General features: G+C 41.5%; 1 protein-coding gene and 1 pseudogene across 1 annotated transcript; one reads left to right on the top strand and one right to left on the bottom strand.

Moving 5' to 3' along the window:
• The first annotated feature begins 1,588 nt into the window (after positions 1-1,588).
• On the top strand, positions 1,589-26,428 carry Hacd1 (3-hydroxyacyl-CoA dehydratase 1). Its single transcript, XM_059263610.1, is given in 8 exon segments — positions 1,589-1,650; positions 1,652-1,837; positions 12,063-12,180; positions 12,359-12,377; positions 12,454-12,542; positions 16,700-16,821; positions 21,803-21,981; positions 24,603-26,428. Coding segments are annotated over 8 exon segments (858 nt in total). The 3' UTR covers positions 24,686-26,428.
• Positions 7,545-8,021, bottom strand: LOC131911502 (small nuclear ribonucleoprotein Sm D2-like; annotated as a pseudogene).
• Positions 26,429-26,816: the final 388 nt, after the last annotated feature.

The raw sequence follows: 26,816 nt of genomic DNA, 5'->3' as shown, positions 1-26,816 counted from the left end.
GATTCTGCTGTCTTCTTCAAGGGGTTGTACAGTGCTTGTTTCTGTGCTCAGTTCTGTGATTACTCGGAAGTCAGCACGTGTCTGTGGTGTGAGATTCATTTGTATGTGGTCGTCCAGTTGTTCCCTTTATTGGAAGATTACATTCCCACATCGAATTACCTCAGCTTTTAGTGTATTTGGACTCTGTTGTCAACCACTCCACGCCTCCCTTTTGCTTACTATGCGATGTTGAAGATGGTAGCTTCATGGCAAGCTTTAGAGTAGGCTATGCACATACACATACACTTTCATGGGCTTTTAGATTTTAGCTTGTCAAATAAAATCCACTGGCCTTTGGAGAGAACTGACATTTCAACACATTGAGATTCCGAGGCCTATCTTGCAGCAGTGGATTAGTGTTCAATGCACAGGCTAGCATGCGCTTTAGTAAACGTAGCCCTATTACACTTTCCTGTTGGAAGGTTTTCCTTACCCCCTCCCCCAACAACTCCCCCCCCCCCCCCAACACACACACACATTTCCCAAATTGGGTGAGTAGTGCTCCTGGCCATTAGCTCCCTCAGGTCCCATTCCATAACCAGGATGATGTGCACACCGAGAGAGGCTCATGGGCTGGCCTGTACAGTCATTTCTCCCCTCTGCCGTTGTATGGACTCCCGTTCAGGAACTGCCCAACATCTGCGATTGCCCTTTGCAAAATTTCTGTCTCTGGATTATAAGCAAGGTCACCAGAAAAAGTATTAATATGCATATTAGAGGTGACAAACTGTAGTATGTCAGTACCTGCTTTTGATGGATATTTTATTTAACCCTCTATGAGGTTTGTTATTTTTATTTTCATTTCAGGAAACTTTTAGGCGTACATAAACTACCAATTCACAGACAGGTGGAGTCAGGAATTTGGGCATTGAATTTCAGTAAGCTGACTCCGGGGCCTGCTTTCTTATCCACGTGCTATAAAGGGAACTGAGGCTAACAGAAGCATGGTTCTTGAAAGGGAGAGAGAAAAACGAGAGATAACATGTGCAGAGCAGTGGGACATTTCTTTCCAACAGGACAGGGAACTTGTTAACCCCGCGTCTGGGTTTCCTGTATGAACCCTAACACCTATCCGGGTTTTGCTAGGCCCTTTCCCCCCAGCTTCCCTTTGCAACTTTAGAACAGACTCGCTAGAACCTACATACCGTCCAGCCCAGCAATTATACGGGACAAGGTGAGGCGGGTGCTGCTTCTCCAGAAGCTCGGAAGACTGAGTCTTTGGTGGGGAGACCCTGCTCCCGGGACAGAACCCCTGCCACCCCAGGTACGCTCTCTGCCTGGACAAGGCGTACCAGCCTGGCACCCACTGCCAGGACGCGCGTCCCCGCCCGCGTCTCTCTAGGAAGAGGTCGCAGCCAGCGCGGACAGCTCTTCCGCGGGAGCGCGCGGCGCAGCACCGCCTCGAAGCCCGTGACCCCGGCTGGCCCACCCCGGATCCCCGAGTGCGCGCTCCCGAGAGGCGGCGCCGGGGCGGGGCGCGCGGCCGGGGGCGCGCTCCTCCCCCTCGCGGGCGGCCGGGCTGGCGGCGCCGACCCCCCGCGCGTCGCACATGGAGCGCTGGGCCGAGGCGGCGGCAGCGGACAGCGGCGCTTCAGTGGCTCGCTCAGCCGGCCCCTCCCGCTCCTGTGCGCTGCTCCTCCAGGCCAGCGTGCGCGGTCACCATGGCGTCCAGTGAGGAGGACGGCACCAACGGTGCCTCCGAGGCCGGCGACGAGAAGGAAGCCCCGGGCAAGCGGAGACGTCTAGGCTTCCTGGCCACCGCCTGGCTCACCTTCTACAATATCGCCATGACCGCCGGGTACGTGCGCGCGAAGGTCCTGCCAACGCGCCGCGCGCAGTTGTGCCATCTCTCCGCGTTCCGGGCTCGGGGACGCGGGGGAGCGCGCGCTCCCGGGGCTGCAGGGAGGGTCGAGCCGCGGGGAGGACGCGCGCATGGGGGGGTGGAACGGGAGCGCGCGCGAGGGGGAAACACTGAAGGGGTCCAGGCGGAGGCGCGCGGCGGGGGGCTTAAGCGAGCCAGAGCGCGCGTGTTGGGCGGTTGGGGGGGTCTCGGCGCAGCGGGCGCACATGGAGAGGGAGCGCAGGTGCTCGGTAGCTGACGGTCCGAGCACTCCGGGCGCGCGTCCGGGGCGCATAGAACGAGGACGCGCGTGCTGGGCCCCCGGGGGTCGCGGCGCGGCGGGGGCGCGCGCGCGGAGCGGTGGGGGAGGGGTACAGCAGGGTTGAATGGAGCGGGGCGGGGCGGCCGGCCGCCGCTCGCTGGGCATTGCCTAATACGGTGCACGGCGTGGCGCGGCGGCGCGGGGCGCGGGCCGGAGGTTAAGTATAGACCCGGGCAGGAATGCGGGGCCGACCTACGGGGGAGGCGACTTTGGCCCCGGCCGCCCCTGTCGCCTCCCGCTGCTGTTGAAGAAACGCCGGGGTCTGTTCACCCCAGCCAGGAGCTGTCCGCGGGCAGTGCACACTGGACCCCGGGTGTGTGGTTCCTGGTGCTGCAATCGTGGGGCAGTGTCTTCACCTACCGTTTCTTTTAAGGCACGGCACTCAGAAATGCTTACTTGGGACTTGGAACACTTAACCTGATTGGGACAGGGCAGGTGTCCAGCATCGTTATGGCCTTATCTTTCCCAGAATCCTGTCCATTTTAAAAAATTTCAGGCTTAGTGTGACGTGGAAGTTAGGGTTTATACAAGATCAGTCTTCAAAGAAATGTCAAATGAGTTTTGTGTCTACCGGTGACTCAAATCATATGGAAATGCCCTTTGCTATCCTGTCTTTAGAAAGAGTTACTTTTTAAATATCCTCCGAAGTTTTAACTTACATGAATGTGAGGAAATGTTTAGTATTTTAAACCTTCTCTGAGCTTCATAGAAAAAGGTGTGATTGAATTGACCTCTTGGTCAAGTGTAGAAAAATGCTATTGTCCTATTTAACAAATGTTCCTGTTGATCATGTATATTTATGATACTGAGCAGCAAATGTAGGTCATAAATATGTATTTATTGGTGGTTACTGTGTGCCAGGGACTGTGCTGTTTCTTTTGGGTGTATCACCTCATTTTTGGTCTTCTGCAATCCCGTGAGGGGTACAGAGCAATATTTTATAGTGAGGCATGGGGAGACCTTAAGTCACTGTCCGGAGATCACAACCAGAAAGTGTCAGGCATGGGTTTCCACTGAGACTGACTCCAGAGCTGTGCAACTTCATCTTCTTGCTGCCCTCGATTTCATAACATTTGAAAGTTCAGAAAACTAACAGGCTCAAAACAATTGGGAGACAGTTCATTGCCTGCCATGCTCTGTTGCCTTAAAATGCAGCAGGGGCTGAGAGATTCACTTCTCCTCTGAGATAGCCTCATCCAGTTAGTAAATGTTTTTGGAATACCCACCCTATGTTAGTTGATTGGCTGTCCCTTCTCTGTCCAGTCCAGTCTCCATTTTTTAAGGCCATGTTACCATTTCAAAAGTGAAAACTCACCTCACAATCCCAGTTTAAATGAATAGTTTTAAGTGGCCACAGTGATCCTATCCTGTTAGGGAACCCAGGGCTGTGGTCATTGAAGACCATTCTCAACATACTCCCCTGTTTATCTTTCCAGTTTTCCTGCATTTGAAATCCCCAACTCCCTACTTTTCAGTGTGCATTTTACAGTTCCTTCCGTCTTTGCATAGGTTGTTCACTCTTTCAGGGAGTTAGTGTTGTCCTTGTTCTGGTGACTGAGTCAGCTTGTTTGAACTAGGTTCCCCTGGCCTCACCGGAGACAAGCTAAAATGACCCATGTTTTGCATTCTCACCCTTCACTCCTGTTCTGCTCTTTCCAGCAAGCCAGGGTTATCCTAAAGGTGTCTGTCTGCTCGCACGGAGAGGGTCCAGTGTTATTTTCATCAAGGCAGAGTAATCCATGTAATTCTATAAGCCTCCTATAGATAATCTTTCATTTTTTCCTTACTCTGGTTTGAGTGTCTGATTTCTTTGAAGTTTGTGCTCAGAGCTCTGTCCTCAGGGGTACTTTACCGGGGCATCTTCATGGATGTCTTAGCACACCTTGACGGCTTGGTTTTCCTCCATCCCACTGACTGCCATTTGGCAATACCATGTATTTTACTAATTCTTCGTTGCAGTCTCCAAGAAGTAATACATGTCTATTGAGTGAATCAGTGAGTATCTTGTACAGCATTGGTGATGAATATCTACTGTATAAGCTCCGATTTTCACTTAATATTTAATCCAGTCATTCTGATTTTTGTAGTTATACTTTTCATTTGTTACATAGGACTGTACTGAAGTAATGTACAATCATAGATTAAGTCAATCCCTAGTGACATTAAAGTCCCCCTACCCTGTCCCTGTGGAGTTAGTAGCTTTAGGTAAATCCAGAGTTGAATGCCCTTGAATCCTTGGATTGAAGGATTTTTATGGTATATTATGGCTTACTCATAATAGGTTCTTGACTAGAGTCATGAGCATCTGTGCCTTGCTTTTCAACAAACACGTTTGAGCCTATAGGTGCTAGTGCATTGTCTTAGGTCAAGTGGGGAATATGAGACAAATATTCTAGGCTCATCCTTGAAGAAGCATAGCCTGAGGATTTATATATAGATGACAACTGCAATAAAGATAGACTAGGATAAGTACATACGTAACAGGTGTCAGAGGACGGGGTATGTGTGTGTGGGGGGGAGACTGAGAAAAACCATTGTGAAGGAGATGAAAGCATTTGAATGGGTCTTTGAAGGGTGAATAGGACTTACCAGACATGGGTGAGGATACAGCATGTGTGAGGATAGAGATGTGAGGTTGGGAGACAGAGGTTCAACAACAACGGACCTGAAAATACAGACAGGTGGCTTGGCCCATCCATTGCAAGGCCTCAGGTGCCTTGCTGATGTGTGGTTTTCATCTTGTAAACATTAAACAATTCGTTAAAGGTTCTGTTTTACTGCTCTGTAGGGGAGTAAAGTTGCATACGTTATTTGACCTCTGACCCTTAGTTTTCCCATCTGTAAAACTGGAACAACACAGCTCCTTTGATAGATTATGACAAGGGGTAGAGGTATGAATCTGAAGTTCTTAGCAGAAGTGTTTGATGGACACTGGACTCTTTAAAATACTAATTTCAATCCCTAGTGGTTAATTTGAAATTTCAAGAGAAACTATTGGAGATTTTTTTTTCACTTATACTGAATGTGCTTTGATAGAACAGTAAATCCAATTTCATTTTCCAAAATGTTAAGTTACAGCCATATCTTTTAGATAACATTTGATTGCTAAGGATGGTAGATTCAGTGGCTGGATATATCACAATTGGTTTATCCATTTACTTGTTGGTGGGTATTTCCAGTTTGAGGCTATTATAAATAAAGCTGTGAACACTCATGTACAGGTCTCTGTGTGGATTTATGCTTTCATTTTTCTTGCATAAATATCTATAAGTGCAGTGGCTCCATCACAGAGTAGTCACATGTTTGATGTCTCAAGCCACTGAGCTCTTTTCCCAATGTGGTTATGCCGTTTTCCTTACCATTGGCCATAAATGAGACTTACTGCATGTCATTGCCAACCATTGGTATGGCCAATGATCTTCCTTTTTGACACTCAGTGTCTTAGTCAAGGTTACTATTGCTGTGATGAAACACCATGATCAAAAGCAAGTTGGGGAGGAAAGGGTTTATTTGGCTTACACTTTCACATCAGTGTTCATCATTGAAGGAAGTCAGGACAGGGACTCAAACAGGGCAGGAATATGGAGGCAGGAGCTGATGCAGAGGCCATTTTGAGGGGTGCTGCTTACTGGCTTGCTCCTCATGCCTTGCTCAGCCTGGTGTCTTTTAGAATCCAGGACCACAGCTCATGGATAGCACCACCCACAATGGGCTGGGCCCTCTTTCATCAATCACTACTTAAGAAAATGCCCTATAGGCTTGCCTGCAGCCTGATCTTATGGGAGCATTTTCTCAATTGAGGTTCCGATTTCTCAGATGATCCTAGCCTGTGTCACCTAAATTTAGCCACCACACCCTGTAAGTCTATTGTATATCCTCGTTGTGAATTTATTTTCATTTTCATGACCAGTGATACTGGATATGTTTTCATGGCTTACTCACTGGCAAGCTTGTACGTCTTCTTGGGTTTAATGGCTGTTTACATCTTTTGCCAATTCTTTTCCTTTGATGAGTTGTTTGGTTTCCTAATATTAACTTTTAAGAACTCTTTAAATAGTCCTTTGCCAGGTATGAGATTTGCAAATATCTTCTTCTGGTTGCAGCTTGTCTTTCATCTTCTAACAGTGGCTCTCAACGAGCAGGTGGTCATAATCTATGAACCTTCCAGTTTAACTCTATCCACAAGAGTGCTTAGTTGCAGTTGGTGAAAGCATGTGTTGGCTGTAAAAGGAAGTATTAATTTAGTCTAGGAAATGCAATCAAGAGGTGTTAATGGATTGTATATGAAAGCACAGCTGTGTGAGAGGAGGCCATCTCTCCTGCAGGCCTGTTAACTTAAAGGAGGTACAAAGGAGAAGTTTCAAATTAGGGTGTCATTTTCAACAGTGGTTGAAATGGGGGATCTAGGCCGTGAGGATCGATAGCTACTAACATCACCAAGAAAGAACAGCTAGAAATTGTTTACTCCTTTAGAAATGTGCCAGACAACTTAAGTACCCTTGCCAGAGTCTGATGGAGCCCCTGGAACTAACTGCCAATTCACAGGAATGTAGGAGGCAGAACATAGTAAATGACGTAAGGTATCCAATTAGCAAGATCTAGACAGTGGGACACTCGGCAGGCCCAGCCACCCCATGTTCAGCAGACAGCTTGAAAGGGAGTGCTGAAGGGAAGGAGGAGGGAAGAAGGAGGCTTGTAGAGTCAAAAGTAACAAGAGGCACACCAGATAATTAGAGTATATGAATTCTGTTTCAACCATGATTTAAAAAAATGAGACAATTAAGGAAATGTATACCTTAGCTCAGTGTTTTCTTTTTAATTACAATAGCATTTAATGCTCTGTGTGTGTGTGTGTGTGTGTGTGTGTGTGTGTGTGTGTATGTGCGTGTGTGTGCGCGCGCGCAAGCTTGCTATGCTCATGTGGTCAGCGGACAAAGTTCAGGAGTCGGTTCTCTTCTTCCACCACAGGGATCAAATTCAGGTCACCAGGTTTAGTGGTGGGTACCTTTTTAGCCATCTTGCTAGCCCCTTTATGTTTTGTGACAGCCAGAAGCTATTATTTTTAGGTTGGGTACTGGGATTCTAGCTTTGCTTTTAAAGAAAATGATTTTAGAGACATGCAATAAAACATTGTGGACCACATTAGAGAGTATTGTGGATCTAATTCAAATTAATCAGGGTAGAATAAGGAGTAGAGGCTTGGATGGAACAAGACTGACAACAGCATGGTCATCCTTGAGGCTAGTCAGTAGGCACTTGGTGACATCATTTTATCATTCTCTGTAACTTTGTGTAAGTTTAAGTTGCTTACATGATTTTTCTTTTTTTAAACTTCCATCCCATTGGGCAGGGCTCAGCAGGGCAGAGAGCAGGCTGTCACAGAGGGAAGAGGCCTCTACTCTACTTGCTGGCGATGAGCGGGTTCCGCAGCACCACAATGACCAAATCCCCGCGCAGGAACATCTTGGAGATGTAGTGGTCCTTGTTGACAGGCTTGGACTTCTTCTTACTCTTGCCACTCTTGGGGACCTCTGTCCACATCTCCTTCATGTCCTTCAGCACCATGTTGCAGTGCCTGTCAAAGGCCATCACCCATCCCAGGAGCTTCTTGTTGTTGCGACAGTTATATGAGCCCTTGTGTGTTGTTCTTGACTGACTTCATGAGAACTGGGAGGGGACCTGTGTTGAATTCCTCCTCCTCCCGCTTCTGCAGCTCCTCTGGGGTCCTCTCACTCTTGGGTTTATTGAGGAGACTCATGGTGGAGGTTTCGCTCACAGATCACTCCCGCCTCCATCATGTTCACATGAAAACTTTTAAGGGAAGTTTTCCAAAGGAGATATGAATGTACATAACCAAGTGTTTCAAAGAACAGGTGTAGTGTCTAAGAAATCGAGAAGAAAAGGAAATGCTAGAAGATAGCTAGAAAAAAGAGATAAGGTTTTTTTTAAGGACATTGTAGGCAGATTGACATAAAAAGGCTCTTTCATTTTGTAGGTTCTGGCCAATGTTTCTTGTTACAGCACTGTCCTTTTATCTTTACTTGCTAATTTAGTGCCCAGGTCAAAAGAAATCATGTCCTGCTTATCTTTAGTTCCCAGCATTTAGCTTAGCACCTACCTGTCTTAATAATACTTGTTGAGAGATGAATTAATGAATGAGTGAAATCAAACAAGCAAAAAATTCTTTGAAAGTTTTTGTTTGTTTGTTTTTGCCCAAAGAGAATCTGATGGTTTTGTTTGTTTGTTTGAGACAACATCACTATGTAGCCCTGCCTAGCCTGGAACTTGCTATGTAGACCAGGCTGGCCTCGAACTTGAGGCTATCCTCTTCCCTCTGTCTCTGGAATGCTAGCATTACAGGTGTACACCATTCCATCTGGTTTGTCATGGACTGATTGGATCTGTTTGAGTTCATGGAATCAATATCCCTGGCACATTTAAAAACAAAACAGAAACAGATCACCCCCAAACTAATTTCTAGTGAGAGAAATTCCAGTTGCTTATTGATTTTTTTCTTTAATTGCTAAGCTGACACCCAAAGTTGGCTAAATGTAGGGCCTTTAGAGAAACTTTGGACAGTCTTTGGGAAGGCATGCTTGGGAAATGAGCTCTGATTAATTTATAGAAGTTCTTGGCTTTGTTTACTGAAAACCAGATGGAGTAGGAATTAATGCCTCAGTGGTCCTTTCCAACCCCAGTGCGATCATTTTACTGTGTAGCCTGTAGGTGGTACAATGCTGCCACCTATGGGACAGAATCAAACTTGAAATACCACATAAATGCTGTTTAAAATGCACACTTAATGCTTTGATGACTTTTTAAACTTAGTAACTGTCTCTCAAATTTTATAGGTATCTAAATTGTCTCTACCTCTAAAGGACAGGTGTGTAGAAGTGTGGATGAATATGTCTTCACTAACTTTTGGTTTTATTAGAACCATGGGGACATAGAACTGAGGTGGATTTAAAGTTTGAGCTGGGAAGGTACCTAAAACACGAGAACACAGTCAAACCAGCGCTTTAGGCTGAGCTCAGTGCTGATTCCAGAAATGGCCCTTATAAAAAGCAGGCTCATGAGCTGAGTCAAATAAAACCATGATGTGGTAAGACAGAGGCTTGGGGACTTCAGAGGATCCATTCCAGTCTTGCACATTATCTTACTCCAAGTTCAGGATCTCTCTCTCTCTCTGTTTTTTTTTTTTTTTTTTTAAAGTGCCAAGGATCGAGTTTAGGATTGCATACATCTGAGGTAGGCAATCTAATCAACCACTGAGGTATGTCCTCAGCGGTAGGCTTAGTAAACTAATGTCTTCACTCTGAGAGTGGCCTGCAAACTTTTTGAAATAATACTATCAAAATATTTGAGCATAGTCTCTTCCTATGACTTTTACAATGAGATAAACATAGATTATTGTGTGATCATAGTGATTGAAGCCGATCTATGACATCGCAGTGGCTCAGGAGCAGGCTGGGCTTAGTGCGAGCTGTAGGTCTCAGCTGGCTCGGCTGTGTGTACCTCTGTGTCTGCTTCCTCAGCAGGAAAAGAGAATACTCCTCCAGAAGCTTCCTGCAAGGACCAAACATTGGTTGTGTGGCCACGTCTGAAACATAGATCTGAAGATCCACTCACTCTCTTTGCTGTAATCGTTAATATTTCTGCATCTCAAAAGTCTGATGGGTTTTAGACATTTGCTTGGCTTTATGTCACTTTGTTCAGTGCGTCCTATGCTGAGCAAGGGGAGGGGGAGAGTGGTCCAGCATGTGTCACTCTGTCCTTTGGTTCTGTCAGGTCTATATTCGTCTCTGCAGGAACCCATTTAACTAAATAAAAAAACATATTAAGCTATGATAATCATATAGTGCAGAAATCTGGTTGACTGTACACTTTGATACCTCCCTGTCTTAAAGCCTAGGATAGCTACTCATATCCGTGGATGGAGTGTTCCAGGCTTTTAAAAGCTACTGCTAAGGCAACTTTCTTAAACTTCCGCATACTTTAGGAGTGGAGAGGGAAACCAGGAAGAAGTTAGTTCTCACCAGGAACTGCAGGAAGAGTGAGATGTGTGTTCTAGAAAGCTGTTGTCCACAAGTGGAGCTTTTAAGTGTTAGTTCATGGAGGAGAGTGCATATTTAACATGCATCTTTAAGCTGACAGGGGTCAATATATGTTCTTGTCTCTTTTAAAAATATCGACTTTTGGCTGGGTGTGGTGGCATGTATCCTTAATCCTTGCATGTGGAAGACAGAGGTAGGCATATCTCTGTGAGTTTGAGGCCAGCCTAGTCTACACCGTGCGTTCTAGGCCAGCCAGACCTACATAGTAAGATCCTGTTTCCAACAACAACAGTAGTTTCTTGAAAGCAGGCTCATACCTGGTCTGTATGTATCTCTTCTATATCATAGCCATTGTTTTGTTTAGTGGAAATTAATAAATGATTCTGATTAAAGATTTCTATGTGTGCCTCTGTAAATTATGTACTGTATTTTTATATGAAAACAGCTTTTGACAGGTATTTATTTTGAGACTTGTGTTGGTTGGTTTACTTATTGTCAACTTGCCACCTGGGCTGAGAGAAAGTCTACTGAAGAGTTGCCTAGATCAGATTGGCATGTCTGTGGGGCATTGTCTTGCTTGATGATTGAAGTGGGAGGGCTTAACCCACTGTGGGTCGTACTCTTCTTAGGCCAGTGGGTCTGGGCTCTATGAAGAAAAAATATATATAGCTGAGCATAACCAAGGAAGCAAGCCAGGAAGCCATTCCTCCATGTTTTTTGGTTCAGTTCCTGCCCATATTTCCCTCCATGTTGTACCGTGACGTGGGAGTATAAGCTAAATCAAACCCTTTCTTCCCCAAGTTGCTTTTGATCCGAATGTTTTATCACAGAAATAGGAAGAAACTGGGACCACAGCATCCTACAATTATGAAATGCTTTGATGATGTCATTTCTAGTACTGCAGCTATTTTCATTAGTCTGTCAGTTTAGTTGCTGAAAACACAAATATCCTCGCCATTGTTTTGTTAGTAGTTGGCACCTTGTGTATTCTATAGAATGCCATTTGTTATCTTTTCCCTGGGGGCTGCTTTTTTTTTTTGTACCATAATGAACTAAGAATGTTAAAACACAAATAATATTGTATGGTTTTTGGCATTTCTTTTCAAGACGTTTAGTGAGTTTTTAAAACTGGGGTAAACACACATGATATGGACCATCTTAAACTTTGTAACATATATAGTCCTGTGGCATTAAGTACATTCACAGTTTGTGTGGCCGTCATCACCATTCATATCCCTAACTTCATCCCACAAAACAAAACTCTGTGCCCATTAAACACTAACTCCCATTTACCCTTTTCTCCCAGCTCCTGGAAACCACCACTCTTTCCATGCCTATGACTGATAACTGGTGCCTCGTGTAAATGAAGTACAGTATCTGCCCTTTTGTAATTGATCTATTTCCCTCAGTACAATATCTTCAGGGTCCATCTATGGCATAGCATGTGTTGAAGTCCCTTCTTTTTAAAGACCAGATAATATTCTGGGCCTAAAGGAAAGCTTCTCGTGGATAGGAATCTAAAATATTAATACTGGTATATTTCAGGAATCAAAATGAGTGAAAAAAAAAGGTGGACTTGAATTTAGATATTGTTGTAGATTGACTTAGTGTTATAGAAAAATGACTTTGAAACATAAGCAAAATATTGATAGACCACATAAAGTGTCTGTCCGGTCAGTGATCGTTACCCTGGTTGCTTTCATCTTTTAGCTATTGCTAATAGTAAATAATGCTGCTATAATAGCATGCACATTATCAGTAATATTAGTTTTGATAGAACTTTGTAAAATGCTTTTATTTTCTCTAGGTGGTTGGTTCTAGCTATTGCTATGGTACGCTTTTATATGGAAAAAGGAACACACAGAGGTTTATATAAAAGCATTCAGAAGACACTTAAATTTTTCCAAACATTTGCTTTGCTTGAGGTAAGTTTTTCTTTAATATGTTGTTAGTCTGCTATGGTGTCTGTTTGCAAACACTTCAGTTGAACAATGCGAATCCTAATTTGCTAATTATGTAACACCTGTGGACTTGTGGACTACTCCTGCTGGTGGGTATTTGATATTCATATTATTGACTTCTGATTTCTCAATTTCCCTACAGGTAGTCCACTGTCTGATTGGTGAGTTTTTGCCTTAATTTTATGTTATTGTTTTAAGCTGCCTTTGAGGCAGTCACTAACTTGATTTCTCTTCCAGGAATTGTACCCACTTCTGTGCTTGTGACAGGGGTCCAAGTGAGTTCAAGAATCTTCATGGTATGGCTCATCACTCACAGCATAAAACCCGTAAGTGATGCAGACATGTTGTCTCCTTGAGTCGCAGGGGAGCTTTTCATTCTCAGAAACCTGAAGTATGAATAGTGCCATGTTTTGGTGGGGCGGGGAAGAATGATTGGGCAAAGAAGAGGAGGGCCTTAAATATCATTCTCCACTGAGAAAGGTGGGCGGTCTATCAGCTTCTGCTCTGTCTCTTCCTCCTGTGTTTTCTGGATGGTCAGGTGAATCCTTATCTCCAGCCAACCAGATTTTTTTTTTCTCTTTTATGATGGTTCTTCTTAACCAAGTCTTTTTTTTTTTTTTTTTTTTTTTTTTTAATCTTTGGAATTGTCATTGTAAATCACTCATTTGCTTTTCCTTGTTTAGCACAAGGCATTACAGGAATAGGCAAAAGTCAATGTAGTTCCATACACCTGAACAAACAAAAGACCTGAATTAAAAGCTGTAATTTTTAAATCCAAAGATACAAATTCTCAGACAGGAAGAGTAAGTTGAAGTGAGCTATTGTACATGGTGACTACAGATGACAACAATGCCTGCTTGAGAATTGTTGACAGTAGATTTTGAGTGTTTACCCAAATAAATAAGAAATATGCCAAGGTAAAGTGCAAGTTAATGAGCTTCATTTTGCCATTCTGTAATGCATACATATTTCAGAACAGCATGTTATGTACCATAAATATGTGCAGTTTAATTTGCCAATTAAAATAAAATTTGAAAGTTAAAGTTGAGGAACTTGGAGGAAAAAAAAAAAGACACATTATTTATGGAGGCTTGACAGGAGACAGACCTAACTACTGAATCTAATTAGTGCTTTCAACCATGTAGACAAAACAAACACTATGCAAGTCTCTCTGAGGATGTTGGGCCTTTTAAACCCATGTCAGAAACATTTCTCAGCTCAACCCTTCTGACCTTTTTAACAGCCTCCGTATCTCCTGTCCACTTGAGGACAGATCTCTGGCCCTCTTTCCATCCTGCAGATCCCCTTCTTGTCTCCTCTGTGCTTTGGGACTGACACCGAACCTCCTCTCCGTTTCCTCTGAGCCTCACTGGCCTCCTGTCTGTGTGGGGACAGATTGCTGACCTTGTGCCCTCTCACTACTCTGCACTTTGGCCCTCACGACTGGGATCTTTCATTCAACTGACTTGGGCCACCTGTCCCTAACCGGGGCTGCAGCACAGAGTACCGAGTGCGCACCTCACACACAGCCCAAGGTTTCACTAAAGTTGCTTACTAGTTTAAAAACAGGACTCCCACACTGACAGAACAGCAGGAAGATGATTCCAGGCAGTGAATGAATATAATAATTGAGCCAGAACTTCAGAGAAACTGAGGAAGGAAGGAAAAGAAAGACAGAGTCAGGTAGCCAATACTACCTAGAAGGGACTTATTAAAGAGAAGTTAGAAACAGGGAGTTCCTAAAGAGGAAAAGAATCCCCAGGTCCTTTCACACCCCAGAGGATCTATCCCTTGATTCTACTATTTGATTTTTATCTAACAGTAGCTTCCCATTGACATTTATCAACCACTCCTTAATTACTTGAACCAACATTTATTGAACAAATTCTACACATCAGGATTTCCAAAAATGAATAAGACAACTACCGCTGTCACTGTGCTGGATGTTGGGACACATTGGTCATACTGGAGGTACCAGCTATGCAGACACTCTGTGCCTGACGCTGTGCTGAGGATGTGGCTGTCAATGATGCCAACATGGTTCTTACTCCCTGGAGCCTGTGATGGATAAAAGCTAAATAAGGGGTTATGCAAATGCTGACTCCATGGCATTTGGTTTAAGTGTTTTGAGAACAGAGCATAGTATGCATTACATTATATACCTAGAGTTTAGTCTCTTCGAGGAAGTGATTGAAGGCTTCCATAGACAAGGTATATGTAAGCTGAGCACTGACTGATGCGAAAGAGTGGGAAAAATTTCAGTTCAGATTGATGAGTGTTAAATCTAAAAAGTAGTGTCAGAATGGGAAGGTGATCCAGTAGCTGAGCAGGCATGAGAGAGGTTTGGGACGTGTGTTGGCCTGAATCACTGTGACAGTTATGTTTGACATGAGCAACTTAGCAGTGAGGAGATTCATTTTAGGTCATGGTTTTAGAGGTTTCAGCACGTACTCCTGGGCTCCATTGATTATGGGCCATGAGAAGGGAGAGCAGCCTGGCAGCAGGATCATGGTACAAGTTACTCAGCTCATAGTAGGCAGGAGGCAGAGAGAATAAGGGACCAGGGATCAGGTGTCGCTTTAAGAGATCTAGCCCCAGAGACCCGTGTCCTCCAGCTAGGTTCCACCTGCTACTTTCCATTGCTTCTCCAAGTAGTGTCACCACCAGGTATGTTCAACACATGAGCCTGTGGGGGACATTTCAAATTTAAACCATAACAGGAATATTTGCAGGGACTGTGATCTTCCAGCTGGGTCTTAAGAGATCAGAAAGGGTTCTGTATAGGAAACAATAGTTCTAATTGTGTAAAGACAGAGACATTCCAAGGCACAGTGTGGAAATAATACGAAGTATAGCATCAGCATCACAGTGAGAAAGTGAGAGGGCTAAGTAACTGTAGATCAGGTTGTAAGGACCTTTATGTAGTGTTCTGGTGTTAGAATTTACTTTTTTAGCCTGTTAAGCAATGAGAGATCAATGTGAAGTTTCACATCATATGACTTATTTAATTATTACTATTATTATGTAGTTGTTTTTTTTACTCTTTACTCTCCTGGGGCCCTGCCACCCATCTCCCAAATAGATACACATGAAGATTTATTATTACTTAGAAATGCCCACCTTAGCTTGGCTTATTTCTTGCCAGCTTTTCTTAAATTATCCTGTCTAATTTTTGCCTCTGGGCTTTTATCTTTCTCTATTCTATATACCTTTCTTTCTTTCTTACTCCATTGCTGGTTGTGTAGCTGGCCCCTTGAGTCCTCCTCGCCTCCTTTTCTTACTTCTCTGTCTCTCTTCCCAGATTTCTCCTTCTATTTATTCTCTCTGCCTGCCAACCCCACCTATCTTTTCTTCTGCGTTGCTACTGGCCATTCAGCTCTTTATTAGACCACCAGGTGTTTTAAAAAGACAGGCAAAGTAACACAGCTTCACAGAGTTAAACAAATGCAACACAAAAGAATGCAACACATCTTTGCATCATTAAACAAATATTCCACAGAATAAACAAATGTAACACATTTTAAAACAATATTCTACAACATTACTATTTGCTTTGTTTTATTTTTAAGAAAACTTTCATCTGAGAGGAGAATAAAGGAAGGAAAGGCCACTTAGGAAATGTTTGTAATGGTCCAGCTGAGACATTATAAGGCCCGAATTGAAATAAGAATATTAGGGACGAAGATGAATGGCCAGATTAGAGAACTGGTGTGTGTTGTAGTCACTGTGTCATTGCTGTCAAGAGACAGCATGACCAAGGCAGCTCTTATAAAAGAGAACATTTAATTGGGGGCTTGCTCACAGTTTCAGAGGGTTAGTCCATTATCATCATGGTAGGAGGCAGACAGGCATGGTGCCGGAGCAGTAGCTGGGAGCTTTACATCCTGATTTGTAGGCAGCAGGCAGAGAGAGAGACAGAGAGACAGAGATGGAGACAGAGACAGAGACATTAGGCCTGACATGGGCTTTTGAAACTCCAAAGCCCACACCCCACCTCTTATGACACACCTTATGACACACCTCTTATAACAAGGCCACACCTACTCTAACAAGGGCATACCTTGTACTCCTTCCTAAACGTTTCCACCAGCCGAGGTCCAGTCTTTAAATATATGAGCCTATGGGGGCCATTCTCATTCAAACCACCACGGTATCACAGTAGAGTTTGTATGATTTAATGACTAATAGGAAGTTGGAAGGGTCGATGGTTCCCAGTCAGCTTTCAAGGCAATGATGTTGTCCTGGGATGTTACACTTACTGGCTGTGCTGAGGAACAAAGGGGAAAAATATCAGTAAGTAGTCAGCCACTCCAACTACAGGACAAGTTAAGGTTTACATTTATAACCAATTACAGAATGAATGACTGCATTGTTTCCTGCATTCCATTATAATAAAAGGCAACAAATAATAGAAAGAAAATGCTTATCTCACTGAACAGAAAGCCCAAGGTTCAACAGCGCTGTGGCTTTCTCTGATCTGCAGATCCAGAACGAAGAGAGCGTGGTGCTTTTTCTGGTCTCCTGGACTGTGACAGAGATCACTCGCTATTCCTTCTACACATTCAGTCTTCTCGACCACTTGCCGCACTTCATTAAATGGGCCAGGTGGCAATGTCTTGCCTTTCAGTTCCTCACTGCCCTGTGCATGCTGACTTCGTGTGCTGAGCTAACACTGGAAAATTACCGTTTGTGTCACAGATCCATGATGCCAGAATGCGGCCGTTTGAGTCACTAGCAGTGTTCTAACTTGTGTTCTAAAAGCTGAATTTGAATGATCATAGGCAAATAATAATACCAAATAGATTTTATGTGAAAACACCCGCCAACAAATCATATCTTTAGGTCATCTCAGTTGGTCATTTATTTTATTGTTGTGGACAGTGTCATATCCATTTTGGGAATTGTATTAAATAAAGTTTACTCAAAATGTAGCTAACTGATTGCTCTAAGGTATTATTATGTGAAGATTGATTTTTTTAATTATATACATACATGTGTATCTGTGTGTGAGTGCAGGTGCCCTTAGAGGCCAGAGGCACCAGATTCCCCCAGAGCTGTAGTTACAGTTATTTGAGAGTCCCCTGATGTGGGTGCTGGAAACCAAACTTTGGTCCTCTTCAAGAGCAGGAAGCACTCTTAACTCCTGGGGCAACCCTTCATCTGTGCGTTTTCAAATCAGCATGAGTGAGTGTCAGTCTAGCACTTCATCTCTAGCACTCGGGTACTGCCACACAGTGGTCCACGGTGACTGAACAGTGGAACATCTCTACTGATAGGCTTCAGATCCTTCCAACATTCTGATATTATAAATAACGCCACAAGATGTTGGAGACAATATCATACATATCTCTTATTTCTATTTTTAAAAAGCTGATATTTAAACCCAGGTGGTGGCACATGCCTTTCATCCTAGCTCTTGGGAAATGGAGGCAGGTGGGTTTCTGTGAGTTCCAAGCCATCCTGGTCCAGCTAGTGAGTCCCAAGACTGCCAGCCCTACCTGTCTTAACGACGAAACAAGCTCTGACGTTTGTGTTAATACATGCACAATAGCTAGCTGCCCTCATACTTGCTCTAGATCTCCATATATTAAAAGCCTAACATTCTCTCAGAGAATTACGTTTTCAAATTCATGTATTAGGGCTGAAGATAGGGCTCAGTGGTTAAGAGCATCGACTCCTCTTCCAGAGGACTTGGGTTCAGTTCCCAGCACCCACATGGCAACTCACACCTGTTGTAACTCCAAGATCTGACAACCCTTACACAGACACAACATGCAGGCAAAACACCAATGCACATAAAAAATAAAACCCATGTGTTATCCATGTTTAATGACAATAAATTAGAATATATAAATAAAGACTATACCTTCAGGGATAATTCCTATAATGCATTAATAGAATATAGAAGTAAATACAAAAGAAGGAAATAAGACTTTAAAAATTATTCATAATCCCATTACACAGAGGTGTCACTCTTGATTGTATTTTTGAGACACTTAGACTTTTAAAATATTCTTCTGGCTCCTTTTGTGGAGACATTTGTGGCTTCACATTTTACATACAATAAAATGCTCTAAAATTCTATCTTTATTCATCGTTTGTCTTAAGAAGGTTGTACTGTTATATGTTAGGTTCATTTTATTCTTGTTCTACATGAAGATATATTCATATTTAAGGCTTAGGCCTTTGAAGGGGTTTGGAGCTTTGCATGCAGTTGGACCTAATCTTAGAATGCATGTCAGTACCACTTTCCATGATAGTCTTCAGAACCTCTGGTTCTTCTAAACGTACTAACTCAGCACATTGTCTCTGTTCATGAACTGTGCTTACAAAGTCTGGTTGAAGAAGGTGACTGTACACCGCATGTTTGCATAGGTCAGGCCTGTTAGCATTTAGTGTCTTGAGTCTCTTGTTAGGGATGTATTTGCATGTTATAAATTTCTAGAAAATTACAGAACTCTGCTATTTCATGTTTCAACTGGTGTTGGACTCATCCATCATTTCATTAGTACTAAGGGTTTAGTATCTGAGCATGGCAGTGTATACCAATAGTCCCAGCTCTTGCGAAATGGAGCAGGAAGATTAGGAGTTCAGAGCCAGCCTGTACTACATAGTGAGTTCAAAGCCAAGCCTGAATTATGTGAGACCATTTAGAACAATAACAATAACAAAAAACTTTACATGAAATCCTCATATATATATATATATATCATTTAGTTATAATCATCAGTGATTTTTTTTAAGACAGTGTCACTGTGTCACCCTGGCTGGTTTAGAATTTACTATGTAGACCAGGCCAGCCTTGAATTTACAGAAATCTGCCTGCCTTTGTCTCCTGAATTGCTGGGATTAATAGTGTGTGCCACCATGCCTGGTCATAATCATCAATAATTATGTTTCATGTCTAAACACTCTTGAAAATTATAACTATCTAAATATATTTTACACATTCATTAAACAACCTAAAATATATTCATATTTAAGTTCAAATGTGGAAGCTATTATTCTCAAATAAAACTTCACTTTAGAAATAGCTTCCTATTTGTAGTTTGACCTACTATCATGATTGACTACCTTGATTTTATATGAGTTGAAAGTGTTCCTGGATAATTTTATGTTGGGTTATGATTTCATGCTGATTTCCATTTTAATTTCAGAAGTACATTTCCTCTAAGAAATTTTAGGTAACAATTGGGAATCTTTGGGGTAGCAAGTCTTCCCATAGTTAGTGCAAGGAAGGTAAAATAAATTCCACAATTTATTCCCATACCATGAATTTTCATTGACCTTAAGGGTTTCAACTATTTTTTAAATTTTATTTATTTAATATGAATGATGACCAGGCAGTAGTGATGCACACCTTTAATCCCAGCACTTGGGTGGCAGAGGCAGGCAGATAGATCTCTGAATTTGAGGTCAGCTTGGTCTACAGAGCAGAGTTTCAGGACAGCCAGGGACACACAGAGAAACCCTGTCTTAAAAATCAAAAAACCAAAACCAAACCAACCAAACAAAAAAAGTGATAATTTGTAAAAAAAAGTAATTACATTTTGTTGATTGGTGTGTGTGTGTGTGTGTGTGTGTGTGTGTGTGTGTGTGTGTGTGTGCTTGAACATTCCAGATGCTCCTTTGAAGGTCACAGGACAACTTGCAATGAGTTAGCTTTCTCCTTCCACTATGTGGTTCCTGGGGATCGAACTCAGGTCATCATATCAGGCTTTGCAACAAGTACCTTTACCCACTGAACCATCTTACCAGCCTGGGAGTGAAAATACTATTAAAAAAATCACTGGAGAGCTTCATGAGGTCAAGAAAGTAAATTAGATTAGATACTTTGTTTTAAAAGGGATTACAAATGTTTGGTTTTTGGATTTTAAAAGATGAAGTGGGGAAATATTGATTTAAATAATAAACAAAAATTATATAGGACTGAGACGAGCATGGGAGCATCTCCTGCAAGGGCAGAATAAGTAGGAACAGCAAAGGGCAATTTTCTCTTCTTTACTCTGTAGTTCTACCCACATCTCTTCCTATGTCTGTAGTACACAGGAATCAGGTGATCTATCTATCTATCTATCTATCTATCTATCTATCTATCTATCTACTATTTATACATGAATCTATCTATTATCTATGCATTCATCTATCTGTTTATCTCTCTGTCTCTCTATCTCTATCTATCTATCTATCTATCTATCTATCTATCTATCTATCTATCTATCTATTATCTCTCCATGCATCTATCTACCTATCGTCTATTATCTATCTATCTATCTATCTATCTATCTATCTATCTATCTATCTATCTATCCATCTACCATCTATTTATCCACTATCATCTATCTATCTATCTATCTATCTATCTATCTATCTATCTATCTATCTATCTATCCATCTACTATCTATTTATCCACTATCATCTATCTATCTATCTATCTATCTATCTATCTATCTATCTATCTATCTATCTATCTATCCATCTACTATCTATTTATCCACTATTATCTATCTATCTATCTATCTATCTATCTATCTATCTATCTATCTATCTATCATCTTTATCTCCTTCTCTTTCTCTGTCTCTCTGTCTGTTTCCCAACATACCCTCACACCCCTCCTGACACCCCCCCAGGGTGTTGTGCAGCCTAAGCTGGCCTTGAACTCAGTGTGTAGTGGAAGCTGACTCTGAACTTCTGCTCCTCCTGTCTCTCTCTCCAAAGTGTCCTTTATCATGTCTAGTTTATGCAATGCTGGGGATCAAACTCAGAGCCTCATGCATGCTTGGCAAGCATTCAATCATCTGATTTCTGTGACTCTTCTTTATAGATGGATTTTCATGCCAACTGGTGGAGTAAAGAAAATGCAGATGATTTTTCTGTAAAAAATTTGCTTGTTGTGAAGGTGGTTGTACTAATTCCTAGTGATTAAAGTCATGTTGTCAGTTTCCTTCAGCGGTAACTATGTTTAATCAGTAATCACAGTTTTCCAAATAACCTAAAATATCTGCTTTAGTCACTTAAACTATCAAACTAGGTCCTAACGGGTCCTTTTTAGGCTTAGCATTCACTTTCAGGCTCAACATTCATCAGCTATAGGGAAAACAGGAGCAGTTATGGCTATATACCCCAAAGAAGCATTTTTTTAAAACACTTAACTGAAACAAAAAGAGCTGTGTAGTTAGATATGGTGGCCCCATCTGTAATGTCAATTACTTGGAGGTTGAAGCAGGAGGATCACTTGAGGACAGGGGGAGTTCGAGACCAACCTGGCCAACACAACACTCCCACGTCTCAAAACAAACAAACAAAATATACACATGTACTTTAAAATAAACCATAAAAATATTTTAATACGATATAGAGTAAACTGATTTCTTATTTTATTTTTATGTTGTCATTTGGAATGGGAATTTACTATTAGAAAAAGGGTGATAGTTAACAAGCATATGACTAAATCAACCTGTGTGAGATACTGTAAATGCATGCAGAGAGATTTCTAAGTTTAAATACAATAGTAATGGAAGAGATGTGCTGTAAAATACAAGAACTGGTCTAGAAAAACAATCATCTGTCTTTTCTTTCTCCAGATATAATTTTTTTATCATCTTATATCCTGTTGGAGTTGCTGGGGAACTTCTCACAATATATGCTGCCTTGCCTTACGTGAAGAAGTCAGGAATGTTTTCAGTAAGGCTTCCTAACAAATACAATGTCTCTTTTGACTACTACTATTTTCTGCTCATAACCATGGCCTCATATATACCGTGTAAGTATAGGCTCATTATTACTTTGATTTAATGTATTCTATGCAAGTGTTTAGAATACCATGCTAAACTGATTTAAAAAGCAAGGGAAAATGGAAATAATTGCTCACAAATGCATTTACATGTCTGTCTTTAGAATAACTCAAGGGGAGTGAGTCAGATTTTCTTTCTTTTTTTTCTTTTTTTTAAATGATTATGTGAAAAGGTAAGTCAATTAATATTCAAATGATTGCTTTCTCAGAAGCATTTAAATATGCCTGGTATAGTTAACAGAAAAACGAAATCATTCCAAACACATGCATCAATAGAACTGTTGACAAGCGTTTTGATTTCTGTGTATGAATCATAAGCATTCTATCAAGAAAACTTGAGATCACTTCTCTCCATTTGGCATACCTGGAGATTTATGACAAGTGCTTTTTTGGTTTTGTTTGTATTGTTTCATGTCCTTGGTAGGAATAAAGTTGCTTTTTAAAAACTGTTTTGAATATTTCAGCCTCTCCACTAATTTTTCACCATCTTTCAACAGCTTCAATGGGTGGATGAGACTGCATTGTCTTCTTTTAGGTACTAATAGTGATACATTTTTAAGTCCATTTTTATTTTTAGTCACCAGCAGCAAATAAAAGAGGAATGCAAGATTCATTCATCCTCTCAATAAAAGCAGAGGTGGATGCCAGTGGGAAGTAGGAGAAGTGAGAAATTTACAGAGTCTGAACGCTATAAGGACAGGCTATAAGGCCTTTTAGTTCATGGAGATATGCATGAGATTTGGCCAATCCATGAGAGCTCCAACTTCAGAGCTTTTCTGAAACCAAAATAGACTAAGAGTTCAGAGGATGCCTTCTCCTTGTCTTTTCCATCTACCTGATTTACCATCTAACCAGTGTTGTTGAGCTCAGGAAGATGGACAGTCACTGTTTGTCACACCCCTTGCTTTATAGGAGTCTAGGTGGGGACAGTGTGCCACAAGCAGAGTCAGCAGTCACGTAGGCTTGGGGTGACCTCTCTTGTGACCTCTGCAGTTATTCCATAGAAACCAAGATCTTAAGAGAAAGTGATTTGAAGCTTCAAACCTATAACTTCTGAACACCTGCTTTTCAGGTGTCCTGGGAGACGTAAGTCTGACCTCTGCCGGTAGTAACTTCCTAGCTCATTGTGCCTATGGTCACTGAGGTCCCTCTTGCTCAAGATCAGTCTGTCAGAAGCCTGTGTTTCCCCATCCTTACTGATATTGCTAGAGATATCAACTGATTTTACTTTGATAATTAAGAGTAACATTGGAGTATTTATTTTAGTACTGAGGATGTGTGTTTCTCACTCACCAATGAGGGCATTCCAGATGGGAGAATTTCAGTGAACAGTTTTAAAAGTACCCAGGATGTAGTGCCTTCTATTAAACTTCTCAGAGTTTTATAGGAGAATTCATCCTAATTGCTCAGTTTGCTTTGAATATACATGACCTGAGTGTTTAGACCGCTAGATATACTATGACTGCATTTATTAAGCTGGGAAGTTCATAAATAAAAATCAAACCCATTCCACATTCTTGTAGTATTTGACCTAAATTATTTTTTTTGAAAAATAAATAAATAACTAAATAGATAAATAAATAAATAAATAAATAAATATTTTTGCCCAAAGTTGCCTGAAGGAGATATTGAAAGTTTCTGTGGTCAGTTTCCTTGGCTTGGTTATTCTGGGATATTTTACATTTGGAATTGATAGCTGGTGTATATTTGTCCAGCCCCCAGCCTTTATGCTGTGATTGAAAGTCTTGATTCTGTGGGGTGTGGTGGCGCATGCCTTTAATCCCGGTACTCAGGAGGCAGAGGCAGGCAGATCTCTGTGAGTTTAAGACCATCTTGGTCTCCAGAGTAAGTTCCAGGACAGCCTGGGCTACGAAGGGAAACCCTGTCTTGAAGAAAGCAAATAAACAAAAAAAGTCTCGATTCAAACTGGCTCAAACTTTTCTCCAAATTTGCTGCACAGATAATCATGCACCCAGCTGGTATGATCCATTCACATGTTTGTGTGTGTGCATGACCAAAGCCCCTAGTCCCGCTGTGGGGAATGTCTGATCAGGACCCTGTTATGACTCTTCCCTAGACATCACATCTGGGACCACAGCCCAGGTCCACTCTCTTCCCTAAACCAAGGGTTAACCGTGTCAGTAATGTGTGTTGTCCTGAGAGCATGGGGCCATTCATAGTGGGTATGAATGAAGGTTGGATATATTTGGGGACATCACATGCATGTGCGTGTAGGCACTCACAGAGCCAGATACAGTTAACAGAGAACAGCAGAGTGTGAGGCCCGCTGTCCTTGCTTCTGATATAGTCCAGTGTTACTGATTTCTGAAAGTAAACATTGTCATCTAGGTCCTTACAGAAAATATATTTAGCACCGTATGTGAACTTGCTAGGACAGAAAGACCTCCAGCAGTTTATGTGTTACGTAGCGTGTGACCTCCACTTTTGCTCTTAGCCTGAGCTCCATAAGCCCTGGGGTGGGTTGTGTGTGTAGTAGTCCTGTATAAAGTGCTGAAATCGCATATTTTACAGGTTTCCAGCATAGTCTAAAGCAATAGCTCATCCGTCTTTGTTTTCTTTCTCCAATGAAGTGTTTCCTCAGCTCTATTTTCATATGTTACGTCAAAGAAGAAAGGTGCTTCATGGCGAGGTGATTGTAGAAAAGGATGATTGAACGATCCCTACAGACAAGGTGCTTTTTTCAGAAAAACCGGATTACTTGAGTCCAACTTTTAATAACAAGAATAAAGAACTTCATGAATACCATGGATCGTATTGTTTCTTGAAATATAAGGAAAAACATGTTTTCCAGTCTTTGTCTTCCTATTGTGCTGCATCTGTTTTTGACGACAACAACAATGGCAAATATTTGAAACTGGTGGGGGAGTGGGGAATGTGAATCATATAGAAAACAACTGGATATATTACCTGAGAAAAGGAACTTTTTGTGACCTTTACTAATATATTTTACAACATATGCTCAAGGCTTTTAAAATCAATAGGTAGAAATTGGTTTCATTTAACATGATACTTACCAGTGACATTTATGTTTTACTTGTAAATGAAAGCCAACACAAAATTGTAACAAGTGATTAATAATGTATTAGAACCCCCTGATCCATTGTTTCAAATTGTCGGGCAACATTTAAGATTAATAGCAATATCTAGAAGTGTGCACATAATTTTCTATGGTAACCTTTCGATGTAAAGTAGAAACATAAAAATATCCCAGTAAATGCCACAGTTGGGAAACATTTTCTTTTCTTTGGGGGAAGCACTGGGCTTGCTGGAGACACAGCCGAGGCTCTTGTGCATGCCAGGTGAGTGCTCTATGCACCTAGTGGCATCCTCGGCTCCAGAAAATATTCTTGGAAGATTTTTCTAGACTGTTGACATTGTTTACTGAGCAAACTAACTTTTATTTGCATTAGTCACTCAAGGACAGCTTTCTCAATCATAAGGACTTTAAGAGATTAGAAAAACTGCAGCTATTTACTTTGCCTACTGTTTAATGGACATGTCTGATCATATTGTTTCCAATTTTTGGTTGAGAAAGCTGCTCTGACCCACAGAATTACCATATAAAACCATGGTGTGATAATCCTGTGTGGTACTTTATAACTAAGGATTTCTAGCTGTCATCTGAAACATTCATTTTATTCTGAATTACACTGAGGAGCAAAAGTCTCATGATAAAGCCCCTGACCCCCATGTTTAATAGAAAGACGTACGGAGCATGCTTCATTTCTGCTTTCATTAAATAGGGTCTTTAAAGGTTTCCCTCCTATGGTAAAGTATACTAATTTACTGGTTGACTTTAGAACTAATGTAGATGTGATAAGAAAAGGAACCTTTTGCCTACCGAAGCTACGTAGATACAATTGTCGCTCTTAGTGTTCTGTCTTGTGTGTATTTGTGGTCAACATCTAACGCACTCTATTCAGATTGGCTTGTTTGTGTGGAACCGGCTCCTATACCAAGTCTTCCTATAGTGGTTTGGAGTTTAGAACAGTTTTGCAGATTTGTTATCGATGACTTAATTTTTTCAAGGGTGCTATTTTTGTTACATTGCATTTTATGTTTCCTCAGCTGCTGAACGTTTGAGTGAGCACTGTGTATTAAGTCACCAAGTCTCAAATGCTCCTCATCATTCTGCTCTGACACTGCTTGGTCAGTTTTCATCTTGAACTTTTATGATGAAGAATGTTCTGGGAACTTCCCCACCTTGGGTGACATAGTGTGAGACATTCACATTCATTAAATGCCTGTCTTATGAAAATACCTTCAAACATATTTCTAAAGCATGCATTCGTTCAATCTTCACTTTCTCCAAGAAGCTGCAATACTTCCCCACTTCCAGTTATAGACTATCCTGAAATAGGAATGATAATCAACTTTAATAAAAATGAATTCTTAAACTATTCGGTGACTTACATTATAATACACTTAAGCTTTGATTTATTTAGTATCCCCTAAAATCAAGCAATTTTAAACTGACAATTGGTGTACTAAGTGTTAAATGGTAGCTTGATTTTAGGAGAAAAAAAAATATTTGAAATTCACTGTGCTGTGACTGCACCTCTGAATTTCTCATGAAGCCACCCTAACCTGTGAACCAGGGCTTGAATCAAATGGAATTTGAATTCCATAAGCATTTGAAAAATATATACCGAGAACTTTTGATACCAGCGACATTTGATTACATTTGGTGACAGTCACTAAAATTATGACAGTACTTTATGTAAGCTTGATCACTTAATAATTATATAATATGCAAATTGAAAGATTTCCAATGTATTAATGCT

The sequence above is a fragment of the Peromyscus eremicus genome, chromosome 5 (genome assembly GCF_949786415.1).
Source record: "Peromyscus eremicus chromosome 5, PerEre_H2_v1, whole genome shotgun sequence".
NCBI lineage: Eukaryota > Metazoa > Chordata > Mammalia > Rodentia > Cricetidae > Peromyscus > Peromyscus eremicus.
Note: the sequence above shows the minus strand (reverse complement) of the source record. Positions and strands in the feature narration are given on the sequence as shown.